Here is a 22,978-nt window from a genome sequence, read left to right on the forward strand (position 1 = left end):
TTCTATACCCCCATGTGTCCTTGCACCCTCTGTCCACATGTGTCCCTCCACCCCCACTTAGATGCCCCTTCCCCCATCCCCATGTGGTCCTGCACCTAAGTTCCCTCTAAGCCACAGCTGCCTATTAAGCCCCATTCAGGGGCTCAGGGCTGCGGCGGGGAGAAGCGCCCCTCCCCACCAGCCCCAGCAGGGATCTGCCCTGGATTTGCTGCGGGAGAAGAGCTCCTCCCTCGGTCTGGCTCAGGCCTGCCAGAACTGCTGGGGAGAGGAGCTGCCGCAGTGGGGGAGAGACACCTCTCCTCCAGCCCCAAGCTGCTGCTGCGGTGAGAGAGGGCTGGGTGGAGTCCTCTCTCTCTCCCCACTGCAGCCTCGGGACAGCCTGTACCCCAAACTCCTCATCCCCAGCACCACCCCAGAGTCTGCAGCCCAACCCTCTGCCTAAGCCCTGAGCCTCCTCCTGCACACCAAACCCCTCATCCCCAGTCCTACCCCAGAGCCCACAACCCCAGCCAGAGCTCTCATTCCTCCACACCCCAATCCTTTGCCCCCTGAGCGCCTCCCACATTCTGAACCTCTCGGCCTCACCCCCACCACATGAATTTAGTTATGTGCACCAATATGAAGGCGATGTGTCACACATCGCCTCCATATTGGTGCACATAACAAAATTCATTCTGCACATGGATTTAAAAAATTAGAGGGAACATTGCCCTGCACCCCCTTCCCCTGTCCCTATGTGTCCCTGTCCCGCCTCCCACTGTCCCCATGTGTCTGTATCCCCACCCAGCCACCCCCGTCCCTATGTAGCTCTGCACGCCCTTCCCCATGTAGCCCTGCACCTCCCTCCCACCGTGGTCCTGTGCCTCCACTCCCATTCAGCCCCTGCCCCAGCCCCAATCTGTCCTCCCCCACCAGCCCTTATGAGCCTGTCTGGACACCCCCCCCAGCACCCCGTGATGTCTGTGTCTCCATAGCCCCTGTCTCCTGACCTGGCCCGCTGTGAAGAAGGCAAGCTCTCTCTCTTCCCTCACTGGTGGAGATCTGCTGCTTTGTTCTGTTGCCACAGCACCCTCTGGTGGGCACCCTCTACAGCAACATTGCAGCAGAAACTTTTTTCTGTGCAAAAAATTAAAAATATGTGGGGCTCATTAATTATGCGCATGTTCAGTAGCACAGAATTCCCCCGGAGTAGAATATGTAGAGTATTGCCCAATAACTGGGCATTGCATTAGCAGATATGTAAGTGCAGTTCCAGGAAAAGTTTCCCCAGAGATGAGTGTGGCAGTTCTGGGAACATTGGAAGCTCAACTGTCACATTCAGAAAAAGTATGTCAGGAACCCAAGGTCTCTCCAGGGGCATGTGGGGGAGAGAATTAGTTGTTTCAGGCATGGCGTAATGTAGGTCTTGGATTGCTGGTGTTATCAGGACTAAAAAGCCTTCATAAAAAGTGCAATTAGATGTGCCTTGTTGCTGCTGCTGGAGTAGAGACCTGTTTGGGTTAGTGTTCTCCAAACACAACAATGGAATTTTACTCAAGATAGTCTCCAGAAGTGGTGACACAGAGGTTGCTGTGCTGGGGGCAGGTGTAAGACAGAGGGGCTAGTTTGCAGTGTTTGCAACTTGTTCAGAAACAGGAACCTGTGTGAATGAGTCGGTATGGTCAGAAAGGATGACATAGTGCAGCATAGTACTAATGGCATTGTCAGTACCTGCTGCTGGCTTCTGTATCACCTCTAACTGGCCAAGGAGAACAATGGCCATTGTAGATATTCAGTGGGGAAGATTCTGGTCTTGATCCTATGCGTGCTGAGTGCCTATTCTGAGATGCTGTGTCCCCTCAATCCTAAGGATCTTGTGGGTTTTTGTTCAATGAAAACCTAACGCTCAGTGTTAAAACTGAAATTGGTTCTGTCACCCAGACTCTGTAATCTGCCTTTGTGCAAAAATAAATAGGTATGTGGGTGTCAATTAAGGACAGAGAATCAGGCTTAAGTTAGGAATCTCTGCTTCGTTTGGTCTCTTTCACAGCCCCAATTTTCATATTATTGAAAAGTGCTGCTGCTGCCCAAAGGGTGTTCAGGTAAAAGTTTTTGTTCCCGCAGGACATGAACCAGTAGCTGTTTTATGCTGAGGCTTTACATGTTGTCCCATTTACTGGGTATGTCAGAACTGTATAGCTTGTGGCTTTTTTCAGATTTCTTCCACCTTACTCTCACTGAATGGTCTCCAACTCCACAAGCAAGTCCATGAAATCAGATGGGCTTTCAGAGCAGGATATTAGCAGAATCTCGCCTGTTTTCTGCTGTATCCCAGGCCATGAGCTGTTGCAACCAATGAAGCATTGTCTCCTCCCACGGCTTCAAGAAACTCCATACTTTTGTTCCATGGACTAACAGGCCAGGGAATGCCGCAGAAGTTAAGATGGCTGAGTGATCAGACTAACAAGGGGGTGAAGTAGTATCTTTTATTGGACCATCTTCTCTTGGTGAAAGAGAGAGGCTTTCAAACTACACAAAGCTGACCTGAAGAAGAGTTCTGTGTAGCTCAAAAGCTTCTTTATCTTCTTTCACCAACAAAAGTTGGTCCAATACAAGATATTACCTCCCCTACCTCGTCTCTCTAATATCCCGGGACCAACACAGCGACAACAACACTGCAAACAGTGGCTGAGTGATGGCAGCTAAGATACGGTGATGTTTACAGCTATACAGGTTGTCCTGCAAATCCACCATGCTGTTCAACTAGTGGCATTACATACTGAGAAATCTTATAGCATGCTGGATTCAATTAAGAGTGCAACTGTGAAGAGAACCACCTACTCTTCGTCTATACTGCAGAGCAGTGACAGCTCCAGCTGTTTATCCCCAGGGCAGAGGGGCTTCAGCTGTGAGTGCTGCTTGGGTGGGGGTCAAGCTGTCAGTGTCCCACAATGTCCCACACAATGAAGTAGGTGGAAGAGCCCCTGGTGAGGTCACATACCACTGACAGAGAGGGACATGAACTATGGCAGTAATTATGGAGGTGGCTGTATGTTGACCTAACTTAGGTCAACTTAATTTTGTAGTGTAGACAGTGCCCTAGGATCTGGAGAACTGATTTTGCATGCGGTGTATTGGCCAAATAAACAGAGTCTAACTCTCAAATCGGTGGCATTCTGTCTATTTCACAATAACTTTTGAGCGTCACATCTGATCAATTCCAGGATATCAGTGAATGTTCTAGGCATTAATGGCCAGAACCCTCTTGATTTTGGGGAAAATTGGAAAAACCAAAAGGGGGATATGGGGGAGACAAAAAGCCCCTGGCATCTGGTTAGCACCTCTGTTGGAGGCTATAGATCAAAGAACTGGTTGTTGGCAGCCATTAACACCTTCCAGCATAACAATCCCCAATCTCAGCTCTGTCCAGATTCCCAATAGCTAGAGTTTTAAAATGCTGACAACCTGAAAGAGAAAGGAAAGAAAGAAAAATGTGGGGCGAGGAATGGGAGCACATGCAGAATCCTGGAAATAGGGGAAAGAATAATGGGGGAGCCACACATGCCCCCTGGCATGGGCAGAATGGAGAGAAAGGTAATACACAGACCCTGGCAGGTGGAGAATAGGGGACCCTGGTATTGAGGGGAAATTGGGGTACACAAAGCCTCTGGCATGGGAAGAATGGGACACACACAGAACCTCTGACGGGGAGAAGAGGAGAAGGGGATACACAGACCCCTGGGGGGAAGGGAATGGGGTGTTCTTGAATGGGGAAAAAGTGGGGTGTTGGGATAAAGGGGGAATGAGAAAGCACATACCGCCCCTGGTATGGGGGAAAGGGGCTAGATGAAGGGTTGGTGGGAGTCTCTGAAGTAGAAGGGGATGTCACACAGGAAGGTTTAGTGGGGGATGGAGGGATGCAAGAAGCCCATGGGGTGTGCAATGCACTCAGTCTACAGAAGCAAAAAAATGTGTGCAATCTCTAGTCCCAAACTCAACAGCTTTTCTCCACTTAGTTTTACAATGCCAGCATCACAAGGTTATTGTACCATTGAAACACAGGGCAAGCGTGGGGCCTAAGATCTGGAAAATGCTGAATGATCTCTCAGGTAGATAAATATTTTGATAACTCCCAGAGCTATTTGCAGACATAAGAGGATCCTGGCCACCTAGAATGTTCTGTATGATTGAAGACCTGGTAAATATTCAACCCTTCACTTCTGGAGAGCTGGCTTCCTGTGTCAGTATCTCTACTGGTTGGAGAAAAGCAAAGAGCACCATTCTCTCATTGCCTGTCGGGAACACACAGAACTCATCAGAAGAAACAGAGGCGACTCCAGCTGGGTGATGTGGCTGAGGGTTATTACAGACTGCAGAGTAACTGATTATGCTTGGTGAAGAACAGCTTGTTTCCCAGGCAGCTAAAAGGGAAGCTGGAATCCCGTGCAGCTAAACAAAGCTTTTGCTTTCGTGAAGAGCCCTTCATAATCGAGGCATCACAAAGCCCAGACTAGTGAGTCACTGCTGATAATGATAGTGTAGTGCCTGCACAGGCAAATGTGTCAGCCATCATGTGCTCACAATAACTCGTGATCAGTGGTGACTGAACCATTTGTGATGGCCATGGTTCCAAAGTGCAAGTTGCAGCCTGAGGCTTTCCAAGTTCTTCTGGGACCTCCAGTGAATGAAAGTGAAGATCAACTAACAAAAACATTTAGTGGAGGCCAACCATCCTTGGATAGGTAGTCTGGACTCCGCCAGATCCATCTTGACCATCTTGACCAAGCTAGGAAACTTGCCACAGTGAGAAGCATTTTGATTCTCTTTTTGAGAAAAGGCTGCTTTGATTCACCGGCTGTTTATCACTCAGAACATTTTGATCAACTGGGACTTTTTGGATGCTGCCAAGGAGAAAAAATAAACATATTTTCATGTCCCTCATAGCCCCTGCACAAGAGTCCTGAATTCTTTACTCCACTTACCTGATGGCTTCCAAATCTCCCTGTCCCGCCTATTTACATCAACCCTTTTTGCTTTCTCTGCAGAGAATCTACTGTTAGAGGGAGGTGCTGACAATGACTAGGTGGACTGAGGCTGCTTTGTTATATTGATTGCAGTGGGAGTTTTTCAAGGAGTAATACTAAGGAGTGATACTAGGCTGCATGTGTATCAGGAGGGAATGAGATGTGATGCTGGGAGAAGGTAGATGTTAAAGTGACAATACAAAGGCTGGAAAATGTCTGATGAAAATAGAAGAAAAATGGGTGGGAGGGTTTATAAAACGGAACAGTGAGTGTATAGGGAGTAAAAGAAAAGGAGGACTTGTGGCACCTTAGAGACTAACAAATTTATTTGAGCATAAGCTTTCGTGAGCTACAGCTCACTTCATCGGATGCGTTCAGTGATGCTTATGATAAATGTCTGGTATGGTCTACTGACTTCTTTTAATCAAATCCAATCTGGCCTCAAAGCACCATTGCTTTTTTCTTACCCTTCCCAACTGGCATGTTTAGAGGAAAAACTCCTACAGTCCAATGGAGCGTGTTTGTATACATGTGTTTGCACACCAACTAGAATGCTCAATCGAATTTAAAGGGAATCTGTCCACTTGAAATCTAATCAGTTACATGAAGTTCCTTTCGGCTGTTACACCTGCCCTTGAGATCTCACCCCCATTTGGTGGCTTTACAGTCATGTTTCCCTATTACTTTTTGTTTTTCCTTTCCCTGTTGGTTACTATGCGAAAAACCCTCACAATCAGGAAAAACTAACCTACTACACTGGGGAAATGGTGAAAATAACTATTCGCAAAGTGCTGTCAAATGAACCAAGTAAACAAACTGGAAAAAAGAATTTTTGTTACCCCTGTTGGCTAAAGTAATCTGAGGAGATGCTTTATAAAGATAGGTCAAAGTTGTTCAGACAACGTGGTCTTTAACTCAGTGGAGTCCCTTTTACATTTTACAGAAATATTAACCAGTGTATTAACAAGACAGGTTATCATTAAGTTCATATAGATTTGTGTGTTAAAAGCCAATGCTACCAGGCTGCATCGTTTGTGATTCGTTTCCATATTTAATCTATTAAAAGGACCTTTATCAAGGTATTTTTCATAATTTTTTTAATTGCCTTTTTCCCTCCAACCCCCCCCCACTTGCCATTCACAATTCTCTTTGAAGCTGAGCCCAGTTTCCCTCAGGAAATTTATCTCCCTCCGTTGTGTGCACACTGCTTTTTATTTTAAAATTGCCCAGGAATGCAGGGCTGCTGGCATGGATTTGTTTTGCTTCTAGTGAAAAGGGAACTGGCACCTTTTATTCTGACATGGGTGGGCAGATCTGATTGCAAGATAGATGCCTTCAACACTAAACTTGGACCCAAATTCAAATCTGACATAAAAAAATCCTGATTTTTAGTGGGAAGGTTCAAATCCATATTCTGATCTGAACTTTTGTAGCTCAGCCTCTCTTAAAAATAAACAAACTGTTTTATTATTCTGGTAGTGCCCAAAGGCGTCAATACCATACAGATGAATAATAATTGGTACTTGGCAAACGGATAGAGGTTGGTCACATTTTCAACCTTTCGCAACTCGAGTTCAATAAACTTGCACAGTCCTAATGAAATTCCTGCATTTTTAAAACCAGAAGCAGTTGTTAGGATTGCCTTATTCTGTGGCTAATTGTTTACCTGGATGAACCCATCACGGTGCTTTGCCAGCTTTCAGGAATAAGAAAGCAAAAGTGATCAACTTTCAATGGCCCCAGGAGCCCTGTTGGGAGTATCAGTACTTTACCTGGGTGTATGAGAGCCATGTGAAAATAGTGAATTCTGCAATATGATTTCAGTGCTGCTATTTACTGCTACTCATCTTAGCCCTGATTCAGAATGATCTTTAAGCACATGTAATTTTAAACAGCGAGTGAAGATTCCAATGAAGACTGTTTGCTTCCTTTATTTAAAAAAAAAGTGGAAAAAAAACAAATAAAAATACACACTCTGATTTGTGTTTCCCCATGCTGGTGCAGAAGGGTGTCAGTTCCATGTCTCTGTACCAGCTGATGCCTTGGCATCTGGATGGGGACATGGATTCCCTTGGGATTTTCACAATAGGGGAGGGAGCAGCTTCAAGCTCTGGCTAGATGCCTGCTGCCAGGGGCTACTCGGGAGGATGAGTGCATCTTTTAGGAGACCTACAGGTGTCCCTTAACGTCCAGCACTGCTAATGTCTCAGTGCAGACTCTCCGGGGGTGAGCTGGGGAGCACATTCAGGTGTGCTTTCCCTCCTGAGGCCTCTGCCAGTTAGTATGGTGGCAGAAGCCAGAGCAGAGCTGGGTGACCTCTTTGCGTAGTGAATTTGTGAGGTGTACGGGAGGATATGGGTATACTCGCTGGCAGATTTCTGGGAAGGCAATCCAAACAGCCTTGGGTGAAGTTTGTACGCAGCTTGCTCACGGTTAATGCAGCAGTATCGGCTCTGAGCCCATCACGCTGGAGTGCGGCATGTGATGTGATCAAGCTGTGGGAAAACTATGCTGCCATTGGTCAAGCGGGGGGGGGGGGGGGGGGGGAAGAGGAAAAACCCATTAATTTAGACGGTGACAAATGAGTTGCTGTGCAGGATGCCTCGCTGTTTTGTCAGATGTGGGGAGTGATGCAGAAGCTGCAGAGGCAAATGTATTTTCTGTCCAGATCTTCACAAGCGGAGCATCGTGGATGGCAGCTCATCTGTCATTACTATCACAGTGTACAGCTTCATAGGGCTCTCTAATGAGGCTGTACATGGTGCTTGAGGGATGAGCATAAATCTGGAGTAACCTCATTGCAGGCCTGGATTTATACTGGGATAAAACTACCACTGTGAGAGTTGGTTGGGATTTCTCAGGCATCCTCTATCTACTGAGCTTGCACACTGAAGATCAATGACCTTTTTGAGATGCCTAGAGATCAAGAGTTTAACTGATTGGGTAGATATTCTTTCAGCTGCAGTGACTGGGCTGAACTGTTTTCATTATTCTATTAATGACACTTGTGTTCAATTGCTTGATGTCATTGTGAGGATGTGATATTCAGCTCAGGGTCTTTAAGGTGTTAAGTTAGATCTCAGCACCCTCCAATACAGTTTTCAGCCTCTTTCCTTCCCTGCAGCTTTCCCTGTGTTTATCAGGTTTCTCTCTCATTCTTAGTCTTATGAGTCTTCCTTTACCAAAATTGTGCCTGGGGGAAGTCTGCAACTCTTCACTGGTCCCCAGCATGTCATTTTCTTTAAATCTCAGTGCCCACCGTGGTGCCCCTTAAAGGGAAAGCTTTGACTATTTTGAATTGGAGTGGAAAGGCAACCTTGAGCCAGAGATCTACAAGATTATATGAAACACCATGGCAGAAATAGCCCTCAGAAATAAAGGGCATTGAGTGCCATTGCCTGGGGCTCTCTTTGCTTGATTCCTGCCATCAAAGGATCTCAATATATCAGTGTTCAGTGTTCACAAAAAGAAAAGGAGTACTTGTGGCACCTTAGAGACTAACAAATTTATTTGAGCATAAGCTTTCGTGAGCTACAGCTCACTTCATCGGATGCATTTGGTGGAAAATACAGAGGGGAGATTTATATACACACACAGAGAACATGAAACAATGGGTTTTATCATACACACTGTAAGGAGAGTGATCACTTAAGATGAGCCATCACCAGCAGCAGGGAGGGGAAGGAGGAAAACCTTTCATGGTGACAAGCAAGGTAGGCTATTTCCAGCAGTTAACAAGAATATCTGAGGAACAGTGGGGGGTGGGGTGGGGTGGGGTGGGGAGGAGAAATAACATGGGGAAATAGTTTTACTTTGTGTAATGACTCATCCATTCCCAGTCTCTATTCAAGCCTAAATTAATTGTATCCAGTTTACAAATTAATTCCAATTCAGCAGTCTCTCCTTGGAGTCTGTTTTTGAAGTTTTTTTGTTGATGGATAGCCACCCTCAGGTCTGTAATCGAGTGACCGGAGAGATTGAAGTGTTCTCCAACTGGTTTTTGAATGTTATAATTCTTGACGTCTGATTTGTGTCCATTTATTCTTTTACGTAGAGACTGTCCAGTTTGACCAATGTACATGGCAGAGGGGCATTGCTGGCACATGATGGCATATATCACATTGGTAGATGCACAGGTGAACGAGCCTCTGATAGTGTGGCTGATGTGATTAGGCCCTATGATGGTATCCCCTGAATAGATGTGTGGACAGAGTTGGCAACGGGCTTTGTTGCAAGGATAGTTTCCTGTGTTAGTGGTTCTGTTGTGTGGTGTGTAGTTGCTGGTGAGTATTTGCTTCAGACTGGGGGGCTGTCTGTAAGCAAGGACTGGCCTGTCTCCCAAGATCTGTGAGAGTGATGGGTCGTCCTTCAGGATAGGTTGTAGATCCTTGAAGATGCGTTGGAGAGGTTTTAGTTGGGGGCTGAAGGTGATGGCTAGTGGCGTTCTGTTATTTTCTTTGTTGGGCCTGTCCTGTAGTAGGTGACATCTGGGTACTCTTCTGGCTCTGTCAATCTGTTTCTTCACTTCAGCAGGTGGGTATTGTAGTTGTAAGAATGCATGATAGAGTTGAGTTAGAGTCAGTATTGACTCCAGACATAGAACTGACGTCCTTTTTTATGCACAAGGAATGCCTATGGGAGTTGTTCCTTTCCTTATGTACAGAGGCGGATACGCCCTATTATACTGCAGTTATTGCCAAAGCCTTTGTTATGTTATCTAGCTGTAAAAATGTGTCTCTTACCACTCCTGAATCTTTGAAAGTTTGCTACCTACCAAGAACCCATTTAACGTTTAGTGCTTTGCTGCCATCTGGAGGGGGGAAAGTAATGCCTGAGAATGATGACTACTGATCTAATTTTAGATTAGAAGTAGCCAGTCCATGCCTACTATGTATGACTTTCTTTAAGCCACAGAGACTTTGCTGATAGCAAAAACAAATAAACAGTGGCTCCTCTTGAAGACATTCTTGTGAATGAATTTTGTTAATTGCTAATAAAATCTGCAGGGCTGGCTGCAAATCATCATCACCAAATGTGTGGCAGTGCCTTCTGTACTACTCTTAGGTATGCTTGTTATGGAGGAGAATGTGTCTATGGTTCCTTGTTCCCTGGGCTGGAACCTTGGGGGTGAGGGTGGCGTGCTGACCACTATGGGAATGTAGGTGTCTTGCATTGCTTTGTAATGACCCCTTCTAGCTAATCTAGGAGTGGTGTTTGTTAGGTAAGTTAATGAAGATTAATAAAACTAACTCACTGACAATGAATGTATGTATTTATTTATTTGCAGATTGTGCTGGCTGTGGAAGAGATATAAAAAATGGCCAAGCGCTGCTAGCACTGGATAAGCAATGGCACCTGGGATGCTTTAAGTGCAAGGCCTGTGGCAAGGTCCTGACTGGGGAATACATCAGCAAGTAAGGAGCCGCCTATGTCTTTTTTGTTGCCTGGCATGAAATCCATCCTTGCTTTCCAAAAGTACAATGCAGCCAAATTCTTCTTTTCCAATCTGTTGGGCAAATTGCACTTCCGAAAACCTACTCTCTTGGCACATGCTGATCATTCATGGGGTAGACGATGGAGGACATGGGTTGGGGGGTGGACTATAGACTCCCACCCCCAAAATTTTAAGAATCTCAATAATAAATAAAGGAGACAATGAGCTTGGAACTCATGGAGCTTTTCTCACTTTATTAAACGTGGACAAATTTAGTCATTGAGTCATTTAGTCATTCTTTTTTTAATTCTAGACCCCCTCAATAAAAAAATGTCCATGCCCAGTTGCCCATCACTATGTGCACTGAAACCCTCACTTGTAGTAGGAGCAAAATATCGGAATTGGGACCCGAGGGGAATTTTTACCTGTAAAGTGGCTGGAGAAAGTAAAGAAAAACGGTGATTTAACAGTAGTTGGCAAAATAAATACTATGAGCGGGACGATTGCAAGTCTTTTTCTGGTCAAGGAGAGGGTTGTGTGAACTCCTCCATTGTGTTTCCAAGGCACAGCTTTTCCATCATTTTGTCCAGTTATTTTCAAGTTGTGAACTTGAGAATAAAGAAGGAAACGGCCCGTCTCTCACTGTGCTAGAACAAAGACCAGACACATTGATGTGATTGACCTGACACTGTATTTACCTGCCTCGGATTAGGAACTAATGAAGAAGAAAGTTAGGAGCATATCAAGGCAAGGGAGAAAAATCAGAGAGAGTGAGTGCTTTAGCTGCAAGATGAAGGGAGTCTAGCCAGACCCCTTTCAAACATATAGCGGGGGAGAAAAAATATAGGGACACTAGAGTATGTGATACATGCAAACCTTTCATCGCTTGTTTTAGTGGGCGCACATATAAGCAGACTGACATCTATGACTAATTAAACAAAGGAACTTGAAAGGTGGTGCCTGATACTGTGTAAATTCTTTAAACTGGCTAATTCATTCCTCAGTCATACAAAGAAGTTAAGGAAGTATGGGCTGGATGAATGCACTATAAGGTGGGTAGAAAGCTGGCTAGATTGTCGGGCTCAACGGGTAGTGATCAATGGCTCCATGTCTAGTTGGCAGCCGGTGTCAAGTGGAGTGCCCCAGGGGTCGGTCCTGGGGCCCGTTTTGTTCAATATCTTCATAAATGATCTGGAGGATGGTGTGGATTGCACTCTCAGCAAATTTGCGGATGATACTAAACTGGGAGGAGTGGTAGATACGCTGGAGGGGAGGGATAGGATACAGAAGGACCTAGACAAATTGGAGGATTGGGCCAAAAGAAATCTAATGAGGTTCAATAAGGATAAATGCAGGGTCCTGCACTTAGGATGGAAGAATCCAATGCACCGCTACAGACTAGGGACCGAATGGCTCGGCAGCAGTTCTGCGGAAAAGGACCTAGGGGTGACAGTGGACGAGAAGCTGGATATGAGTCAGCAGTGTGCCCTTGTTGCCAAGAAGGCCAATGGCATTTTGGGATGTATAAGTAGGGGCATAGCGAGCAGATCGAGGGACGTGATCGTTCCCCTCTATTCGACACTGGTGAGGCCTCATCTGGAGTACTGTGTCCAGTTTTGGGCCCCACACTACAGGAAGGATGTGGATAAATTGGAAAGAGTACAGCGAAGGGCAACAAAAATGATTAGGGGTCTAGAGCACATGACTTATGAGGAGAGGCTGAGGGAGCTGGGATTGTTTAGTCTGCAGAAGAGAAGAATGAGGGGGGATTTGATAGCTGCTTTCAACTACCTGAAAGGGGGTTTCAAAGAGGATGGCTCTAGACTGTTCTCAATGGTAGCAGATGACAGAACGAGGAGTAATGGTCTCAAGTTGCAATGGGGGAGGTTTAGATTGGATATTAGGAAAAACTTTTTCACTAAGAGGGTGGTGAAACACTGGAATGCGTTACCTAGGGAGGTGGTAGAATCTCCTTCCTTAGAGGTTTTTAAGGTCAGGCTTGACAAAGCCCTGGCTGGGATGATTTAACTGGGACTTGGTCCTGCTTTGAGCAGGGGGTTGGACTAGATGACCTTCTGGGGTCCCTTCCAACCCTGATATTCTATGATTCTATGATTCTATGAAAGATAGCACTGCCCACCTCCCTTTTGAACCTTCATGATGCCACTGATGCTCAGATATGTCTCTTTATACGCTATTAAGATTACCAAGGATTTATTTACTGAAATGGATAGAGGTGCAGCAGGCTCATGCATGTGTATGATAGAATGTTGACAAAGGGTCGGATCCTCATCTTGTGTAAAGGGGCATAGCTCAGTTGATTTTTACACCCATTGATACCAGCAGAGGATCTGTCCCACAATGTGCACATTTGTGCTTGAATGTCTCTCCTTTATTCTCGATGGCAATTTAAATGCTGATCCTAAATGATGCTAACTGTAATGCCATTTCATTTGAGTTGCAAAATAGTTAGCTTGGTTTCGTCCCCATTCGCCTATTGCTGTCAATGGGAATTTCCACTAGGGACAAGGGAAGAATACAAGCTGCATTGTAACTTGCACCTTCTGGATATTTTATTTCAGGGATGGTGCCCCTTATTGTGAAAAGGACTACCAGGTTCTCTTTGGGGTCAAATGTGAATCGTGTCACCAGTTCATTACTGGGAAGGTCCTAGAGGTAAGTAATATATAATCTATTGCTTAATCGCTGGGTTTACTCACCAGACTGCAGGGTACACAAAGAATTTGATCCGTGGGATTTTTGCCATTGACTTCAATGGGAGCAGAGTTAGCTTGTTGCTAAGTGCTTTGGAAAAATTCTAGCCACTGGGAAATGTGTAGGTGAGAACTGATTGCCCTGGTTTCTGTGGAGATGTCAGTGAGATGATTTTTTTGTATGGTACTGCACAAAGTCGGTGTTGAGTTATACGTCTGGAGCATCCTGGGTAGCTGGGGTGAGGATTAGAAAAAGTACTGAAGGAGATGCATTTGTTTATATCATAAAATAATTTATAGGTTATGCTCTAATAAATGTGTTAGTCTCTAAGGTGCCACAGGTACTCCTGTTCTTTTTGCAGATACAGACTAACACGGCTGCTACTTTGAAACATATGGGGATAATAAATGTTCTCTAGTTGACAGCTGTGAAGAGGGGTCGGAACACTAGGCTTCTATTTTTTGGAAGAGAGGAGATTGAGATAAGGTGATATGCATGATACTGAGAACATGAAAGGGAGGAATATTCTTGAGGAAGTTAAATAATTTAGGTATGAGAAAGCACAAACAGAAGCCAGGATTTCTACCCAAAGTATCCCTTCTCCTGAGTCACTGACTATATGAAGGGGAGTATGTCCTTAGCATGCTCCTCAATCAGATGTGGGTGACTCTTGTTAGAGACACATCCCCTTTTTGCTAAAATTGATCTTAGTCTCTCATTGGTAATGATTGATAGCCCTTAGAGTTGTGGTCCTTATACTTTGACATGGAGCTCTCCATATAATTGTAGAGATGGTTGGTGGTGGAACTCTACCAAAAATTCAGAGGATCCTCTCCAGTGCAGGGCATGCTACTGTTTAGATCTGAGAGGCAAAATTGATTCCTGACTCCATGGATCCATTTAGGAAACTGGATTCTGTGTAAAGAAAGAACTGGCTTAGATTAGGATTCAGTTCTTGATCTGAAGTACATGGCTTGGGTTCATCTTTAGCTTCAGCATCGCTTAATACTTCACATTACCCGAAAATGTGCTTGATTTTACTTTGCAAAGTTAGTTGGTGAAAGAAAGAGGGCAAAGCATTCCAACCAGTGGTGTGTTTTTGGAAGAGTGTATGAGGACCTAGTCATATAGTTCCTATGAGTAACAAAATGTCCGCCCGTTAGGTGGCATCAACTTTATGAGCTCCTACAAATAGCAGTGTAGCCACAGGAGCGTGGGTAGCAGCAGCAGAGGCACAACTGAGCCGTACTGAGTACAAACCTGCCTGAAACTGGGTCAGCCGCGTGTCAGAGTAGCAGCCGTGTTAGTCTGTATTCATAAAGGGAAAAGGAGGATTTGTGGCACCTTAGAGACTAACCAATTTATTTGAGCATAAGCTTTTGTGAGCTACAGCTCACTTCATCGGATGCATTCAGTGGAAAATACAGTGGGGAGATTTATATACACAGAGAACATGAAACAATGGGTGTTACCATACACACTGTAACCAGAGTGATCAGGTAAGGTGAACTATTACCAGCAGGAGAGCGGGGGGGACCTTTTGTAGTGATAATCAAGGTGGGCCGTTGACAAGAACGTCTGAGGAACAGTGCGGGGTGGGGGGGGGAGGGGGATAAACATGGGGAAATAGTTTTACTTTGTGTAATGACCCATCCACTCCCAGTCTCTATTCAAGCCTAAATTAATTGTATGCAGTTTGCAAATTAATTCCAATTCGGCAGTCTCTCCTTGGAGTCTGGTTTTGAAGTTTTTTTGTTGAAGAATTATCACTTTTAGGTCTGTAATCGAGTGACCAGAGAGATTGAAGTGTTCTCTGACTGGTTTTTGAATGTTATAATTCTTGACGTCTGATTTGGGTCCATTTATTCTTTTACGTAGAGACTGTCCAGTTTGATCACTGTACATGGCAGAGGGGCATTGCTGGCACATGATGGCATATATCACATTGGTAGATGTGCAGGTGAATGAGCTTCTGATAGTGTGGCTGATGTGATTAGGCCCTATGATGGTGTCCCCTGAATAGATATGTGGACACAGTTGGCAACGGGCTTTGTTGCAAGGATAGGTTCCTGTGTTAGTAGTTCTGTTGTGTGGTTGCTGGTAAGTATTTGCTTCAGGTTGGGGGGCTGTCTGTAAGCAAGGACTGGCCTGTCTCCCAAGATCTGTGAAAGTAATGGTTCGTCCTTCAGGATAGGTTGTAGATCCTTGCCATTGCCTGTGCCACGACAGCTACACTTCTGTTTCTATCGTGATAAGAGCTAGCATGAATATTTGTACACAAGCCAGGGAAATACACCCCTAGTTCATAGTGTTGACAGAGTCTTACAGCCAAAGAGATGAATGCAGCTGTAACCCACTGGTGAGGGTGTGTTATCTCTCTTCCCCGATCTGCAGAGGTTGAGTCTGATACAGCTGTAACTGAAGCACGGTTCAAGGTTTTAGCACTGGAGGTCTCTGGTTCAATTGCTGGTGCATTGGCCAAGATGGCGGCCATCGCATAAGGGAGCCGGAAGACGCTTGGGCACTCCAGGCACTTGTCATTGATTCTGTTAAAATGAAATCTTTTCTTTATTCAATTAGTCAGGCTCTTTGTCTCCCTCCCTTCTAATATGTGCATAATCCTTTTGGAGACCCACCTGAATAATTAGTGAGAAGAGATATGACACTGTGACCAAAGTAATATAGGGGAGGATGCTGGAGGCTGACTAGAGTTTGTAAGAATGAGCTCCCTTTCTTCTGTATTGTTCAAGAAAGGCTGCTTTTACTGCAGTGGCTGTGTGTAAGGGAAGTTTGAGCTCAGATAATTTTGGCTTGAAAATGCATCATCCTTCAGAAGAAACCTGCCTTTCTGAAGGAACCTCAGAGTAACTTGAGCTAAACTGTGCTATAAATGAATGAATTCCTTTGAAAATGGTGGCTAAGAAGCTCAACACAGCCAGGCCTCAACTGTCCATCCAGACCCCCCCTGGGCAAGTTGAAGTCCTGGCTTTCACTCTGTTTGCGTCTGGCTGTGGAGGATGGAGAGCACTAAGGCCATGCAAATTTTGTTCCTGAGGTTGGTTTCTCTCACTGTGACTTTGGCTGCATGTTTATTATTGAAAATAGGAAATAACATTCAACTGAAACAGAAATCAAAGAGGAAGTTGAGCTGGGGCCACAAAACCACGTTTCATTTTCTAGAGCTCCGTATGTGACAAAGTACTGGTAGAGATTTTCCATTCAGCCTAAGCCTTAAGTAGTCATAAGCTTGCAAAATATAGAGCCATATGAGTGACCTTTTGAATATGTGGGAGCATTAAGCATACGTACTCAAGCAAGGGTTTTGTGTACCTTTTTGAATACTTTTTACCTTTACCATGTTGTTTTCTGGTAAGTCTGGGGAAGTTTTGCTTGAACATAGACACAGACATTGATCCAGTACTAATATGTCAGTAGCATAACTAGTAGCAATACAGCAGGGGGCAGCTGTAGCCCCTAGTATGCAACGAATATCAAAATCCTATATAGCCCGTGAAAATCAAACAACAAGTATGCTGTACCTCCTTCCTAATCTGTTAAAATCAGTTTTAATGTCTGGTTGCTGTCAGTAAGGCATAGACTGAGAGACTAACTGGAGACCTTCACTTAATAAGTAGTAATATCTTGCCAAATGAGGCATATGCACAGTCTGCAATTAGGAGATTTGGCTTAAACACATTACAGTATATTTTATTAACCTGGTTAATCCACAAAAAGTTCTTCAACTCTTATTGTAGAAACTGAGAGGCATTAAACACTCAACCAATGGCACTCAAATGGAGTGATTGACCAGTTTAGATACACTAATTAGTGATGCTGAACTGAAACATTTGGCTAAATCCTTGGCTGCTGCTAAGGTCCTTTTGCACTGTTAGAAAAGCATTGTTCTAAAGGGGATGATGCCCTTAAATCAGTTCTCGGGGGGGCTGATAAGAATTCTCCTAGCCTATGGGAAACATGGGCTGACACAAACCTGGCATAGCTTTTGCTCACACAGCTCTGTGTCCCTGTCTTCTCCTCTTCCCTGCCTGCATTGGGCGTATCGTGGCTGGTTACAGGCAGGGAGATAGTGTTTGGGGACACAGAAAAGACGTGATCAGGGACTGGGGCCAAAGCAGCAATCGCTAGTTGGCAGAATGGTTCCTAGAACATAAGAACAGCCATATTGGGTCAGACCAAAGGTCCATCTAGTCCAGTATTCTGTCGACCAACAGTGGCCACTGGCAGGTGCCCCAGAGGGAATGAATAGAACAGGTAATCAAACGATCCATCCTGTTACCCATTCCCAGCTTCTGGCAAACAGAGCCTAGGGACACCATCCCTGCCCATCCTGGCTAATAGCCATTGATGGACCTATCCTCCATAACATATCTATTCGCAGAATATTGTAGACCTGGAGCAGAGGAGCAGTTGACGACTCCTTCATCTAGAGAGGGTGAATTACTCACTAGATCCCATCTAATAGTTTAATTTAGATTTAGCCTTTTCAAATAGAGATTAGTATTTTCCCTCTGTTTTCTTTAGCAGCATTTTTTTTTCCCCAGCAAAAGCAAGACCTGGAAGTTTTTTCACGGGAGCAAAGTCTGTTGAGTTATCTCCTGCTTCCTGTGACGCAGACTAGATACAAATATTGTTCTTTCCATTAAGCATCACATTTGCATGAGCAATTAGGCTGTAGGTTGTGACATAACAGGCTAGCCAGATCTGTCCAGTGGGAAAAGGCACCTAGTATTTTGTCTTTTCCAGTTAAAAACAAAAAGTGGATTAATTGATCCCCACAGAGCTTTCAGTTTATTTCCTAAAAGGAGGGTATATATTATACTGTGATCTTGGAGGAATGTTATATTTCATCCCACTGAAGATGCAAGTTGCAAAGGCAGAGGAGAAATGTCACCCACCATCCATCACACACACATACCACATTAGTGAATCAGTCGGCAGCAAGAGGCAGTATGCTGTCCCTTTGGAAAGCTCATTATTTTTTGCCAATTCCTGTTGCACTTTATACAGCGTAACTGTGTTCCTTCACAGCTGGTTACAGTAAAATGGGAAGAGCACAGAAGGATGGCATAAAAACTCATTTTGTTAAATAAGTTTAATGGCATCAGTGACCAGGGCCTACATTTTTAAAAGCGCCCACCCATTTTGAGTGCTGCTTAGAAAATTCTAGGACCTGCAGCCCCCACTGTCAGCTCATGGGTACTCGACACCTCTAAAAATCAGGCCCTAGATGTCTTAAATCTGGCACTCAAAAATGAAGACACCCAAAATTAAAGGAGTCTTTTGTACCACATTTCAGAAAGCCGCACCCCCCACTCATACTCACAGGCACCTTTGACGTTCTCTGTAGAGAGACCAAGTACTGAATGGATGAGGAGATTGAATATATCCAGCCTTCCCCTGGCACTGATCTCTTAGGTCAAGATCGAGATGTATTGTTGGAGGCAGTGATACAGCTGCTGGTATCCTGATTCTGTGGTAAAATGAAGGACCCCATTTTCCAGGCTAGCCATCTGAATCACTAAATCCACTAAAAAGGAGCGAGCTGAAAAAAAATGTGTTTGAGCTAGGGAGATTTTGCTTATACTTTTGAGCTTTACTGCTTATGACAAATAGCAGGTAGCTGAAGCCTGCACAATAAACATTGTAAATGATAAATATCCAATATCTAATGAATGTATGAGAAATCATAAATTGTAGTGTACATTAAGCATATGTGGAATTGTAGTCAAGGCAACAGAGGTCAGTGTTCCTCCACAGGTTTTGCTATCAGAAAGGAGCGATTTCCCAAAAATAATGGTTCATTTTCTGTTAGCTCCAAGGAAAAGTTTTCCTTATCAGGATATAATGGTATGAAAGGAATTTGGATTGATCCTTAAAAGAACATAGACTTTCCACTAAATTTAAAGTTTTCTTAACTTTAGGGTTTTAAAGCTTAGCCAGTGACAGATGCCAGCTTGACATCTTGGGCCTGATTCTGCAAACTCCTAGGCATTTGTGTTATTCTGCTCACATGAGTAAAGGTAAGCACGCGCTTAGATATTTGCAAGATTGTGGCCCAACTTATTTTCCATAATCTACCACCTATAATAATACTTAACTCTCAAAGCCCATTAAAGTCAATTCGGCCCATGTGCATGTATTTCATCCGTACATGGAAAAAACCTTTGACAAAGGATATAAGTGTAATTATCTCAGTTCTTCAAAAGGGGAAACTGAGCAACACACAAGTAAAGTGACTTGCCTGAGGTCACACAGCAGAACTGTAGTAAGACCCGGGTCTTCTGACTCCTACTTTAGTGCCATGCTGGCGCGTTTGATCACTACTGTTACAAGCAGGATTTGAACTGGTAATGTAATGATCAAAGGCTCCATATGTGTTAACAAATCCCTGAACCATCTGATTTCTCTATCCATTTATTTCTATAACAGAGCTTACTTAATATTCACTGTCTCAAAGAAAAAGCAGGCATGTGATCTCTCCTAGCTAAAGTTGGGTATGGCTCTAGTCCCTACTGGTGAAGCAACTCTTCCCTTTTGGTGATTGTTTGACACTGGAAGTATCACATCATGTGTTCTGAAGACTATTCCTTTTTTATATCTATATTTGCTTGTCTCCTATGAGCTGTTAAAACTGGTTCACCCACCTTGTAAGTTATGGCACAATGCCCCTTAACAGATGAACCTGAAGAGAGAAATGCCAAGGACACAACAGGCTCATCTAACTTCAGCTTGAAAGGCCAAGTTCCTATCTACTATGGTCCATGTGACAGTTTATGCTGAGTCTCCCCGGATTTTAACAAGAAGCACAGCAATGTGTATAATACAGAAATATGCTCTTAATTTAATGAGTTGGCATTCAGGAATCCATCATCTATTGTATGCTATACCTCGAAATACCTAGATAGATAGCAGCTTAGAGATGCACTGATGATGGAAATGTAAAGAGAAATGCCTGCTCTAGTTGTGTAAAGAATGTTTATTGTCCTTGTTGAAGAGAAGAATATGATACTAAGGAATAGCTCTTCACAAGGAAGAGGTTCCCACCAGTTTCCTCCAAAGTGTTCCTTCCCCTCATGCCCCGCCCCCACAACACGCAGCATAGAAGCGTGTGCTGTCAATGATTCCAATAATTTTCTGCTGAGTCTTATATACGTAATAAATAAGAACTAGGGTCATTAATTTCATGGATTTGGGAGAACCTCTTAGCTGAGTTTCAAACAGGATCCTCTGAAGACCATTGTTTGCTTCCGTTAACAAATAAATAATACTAATAATATACTTGGTATTTATATAAAGTGTTATTGAAGTAGTAGAATAAGACATGTTTTAAGAAATATTGTCTCAGGCTATGAGTCTGTCAGCATTTAAGTGGGACTAGTCTCATGTGTAAAGTAATCTACCTACTTAAGTGCATTGACTTTTAACAAGACTTAAGTGCCTAAGTCACTTTTGAAAATGGGAGTTAGGCTCCTAAGTCATTTAGGGCAAAATTTTCAAAAGTGCTTAAGTATCTAAGTTCTACACTAGATGGGCATTTCTTAGTAAATACAAATAAGTGCTTGGGTTTTTGATATAGGTGGATCCTGTAAAAACAATGGAAAATGCTATTCAGAAACTTTAAAAAAAATACTCATGCATTGTTTTCTTTCTCTTTCATGTGCCATTTGGATGAGCTGTTTTCATGGCAGTCATCCATTTGATATCACAAAGCACATCACTTTCTGGGCTGTCGATGTAGTAGTAATAAGACAAGTCAAGGCTTGTCTTGCTTTAAAATGAAAAAAATCCAGCTTTTGCATACAAAGCATTTTGTTGCTGCAAAGAAAAGATTGAGAATATGAGGAGTTTTAAAGTGTTGCCTCTAGGGTGACCAGATGTCCTGATTTTATAGGGACAGTCCCGATATTTGGGCCTTTGTCTTCTATAGGCTCCTATTACCCCCCACCCCCGTCCCGATTTTGCACACTTGCTGTCTGGTCACCCTAGTTGTCTCTGATGTTTTCTTAAGGTATTCTGGTTTATAAAAAGAAATGAAACTTGTGAGAGACTCTATTGCTATTTAATTTCCAGAGCACCAAATATATGATGGGTGCTTTTCAGGTGTGTGAAAAGACACAGTCCCTGATCCAGATTGCTTGCAGTCTGAATGAACATACAAACCCAGAGAAAAGAATCAACAAAGAGCAGTGTGAATGGGTGATGGAAGATAGCATGTGGTGTTAATTCTGTGATTTACCTTCTTTGCAATTTGGTGTATTACTATTATAGTAAATGGGGCTTTGTGAGCATACTAAATAAGTGACACAGGCTGCTGGGAAACCTTCAGAACAGAGGCACACAGCAGTCGTCTGTTCTGATTCGGCCATCTCAGTCATGGAGGTGGGTAGAATGGATCCTGGGTTGTTTGATTATAGACCAAGCAATGGTCTCTCCGTCTTCTTGATTCAGATCAGGGACTTGAACCTGGGTCTACCACATCCGAGGTGAGGGGCCTAACCATCAGGCAATTCTGGGGCATAGCGCCATCTGTCGCTCCACCCTGAACCTGCGATGCCTTCCTGACAAAGGTTTTGTCAAAACAGATACATTTCCACAAAGTTTTGGTTTGGTTGAATTCAGCATTTTTCACTGAAAAACATTTTGTTGAAAAATTCCTGTAATACAACTATACATGGATATGTGCCTAAATACAGGTTTCAGAGTAGCAGCCGTGTTAGTCTGTATTTGCAAAAAGAAAAGGAGTACTTGTGGCACCTTAGAGACTAACAAATTTATTAGAGCATAAGCTTTCGTGAGCTACAGCTCACTTCATCGGATGCATTTGGTGGAAAAAAAGTTTTTTTCCACCAAATGCATCCGATGAAGTGAGCTGTAGCTCACGAAAGCTTATGCTCTAATAAATTTGTTAGTCTCTAAGGTGCCACAAGTACTCCTTTTCTTTTTGCCTAAATACAAGCTCTAAATACAAGTATACATGGATATGTGCCTGACTGAGCAGGGCTCTTCCTCACTCTTCTCACTTTAGTTAGAATTTGGCTCAGCAACTGGAGTAGAATCCCACTGTAAAATAACAGTCCCTGTCAAGGGTAAGGTAACACACAAGAGTGGCTCCCACTGCCACAATGAGGTTAAAATGAAAGTCTATCCAGCAGCCAATTTTTTAAAAGACATTCGGAGTAAAGTGGCTTTCTGGACATTTTCTAAATTATCTCAAACTGGTACAACCTTAGAGAAGTGCACTTTATCTGTGCTGTTGAGTTCACAAACCTTTTAAACTCCTCAAAAGCCCTGGAAGGACTGTTAAATAACCCACACAGACTCTGATTTCAGTCTAAACCAACACCTCTCTCTGAAGGTGAGTTGTTGTACCATCATATTATTATGCTTGAACACCAAGGAATGGTACTGTCGTCACAGGGGCATATAGAATCATAGGACTGGAAGGGACCTCGAGAGGTCATCTAGTCCAGTCGCCTGCACTAATGGCAGGACTAAGTATTAATATATCCTTCCCCTTTACTTTTTTCACAATGGACTGCCCCAGTGACTGCTAGAATGTGTCTAATGGACGGACAGAAGAATCTGTTCTTTCTCCTTTTTGGTGCGTCTGCTGAATAGTGATTGAAGAGCAGTGGAGGTGAAGGGGCGGTGGCTGTGTTTTAGTTCGAAACACACTTATCTAATCGGAAGCTCTGAAAGCTGGCTCAGTGAGAGCATGAGCTGGGGACTGTTTGGTGTCTGCAAGGCATTTCTCATAGTGCTCTGAATCTGAAGAGAGGTGGAGTGCACTGCTCACCAGACTGAG

General features: G+C 43.9%; 1 protein-coding gene across 7 annotated transcripts in view; it reads left to right on the plus strand.

Annotated features, from left to right (window-relative positions):
- ABLIM1 (actin binding LIM protein 1) overlaps positions 1–22,978 on the plus strand; it is a 323,364-nt gene that overhangs the window by 188,477 nt on the left and 111,909 nt on the right. For all 7 annotated transcript variants that reach the window (XM_043518178.1, XM_043518174.1, XM_043518176.1 and 4 more), the window contains exons 5-6: positions 10,291–10,417; positions 13,020–13,113. In XM_043518178.1, coding sequence (XP_043374113.1) covers positions 10,291–10,417; positions 13,020–13,113 — 221 coding nt within the window. The remainder of the gene's footprint in view (positions 1–10,290; positions 10,418–13,019; positions 13,114–22,978) is intronic.

This window comes from Dermochelys coriacea, chromosome 7, assembly GCF_009764565.3.
Source record: "Dermochelys coriacea isolate rDerCor1 chromosome 7, rDerCor1.pri.v4, whole genome shotgun sequence".
NCBI lineage: Eukaryota > Metazoa > Chordata > Testudines > Dermochelyidae > Dermochelys > Dermochelys coriacea.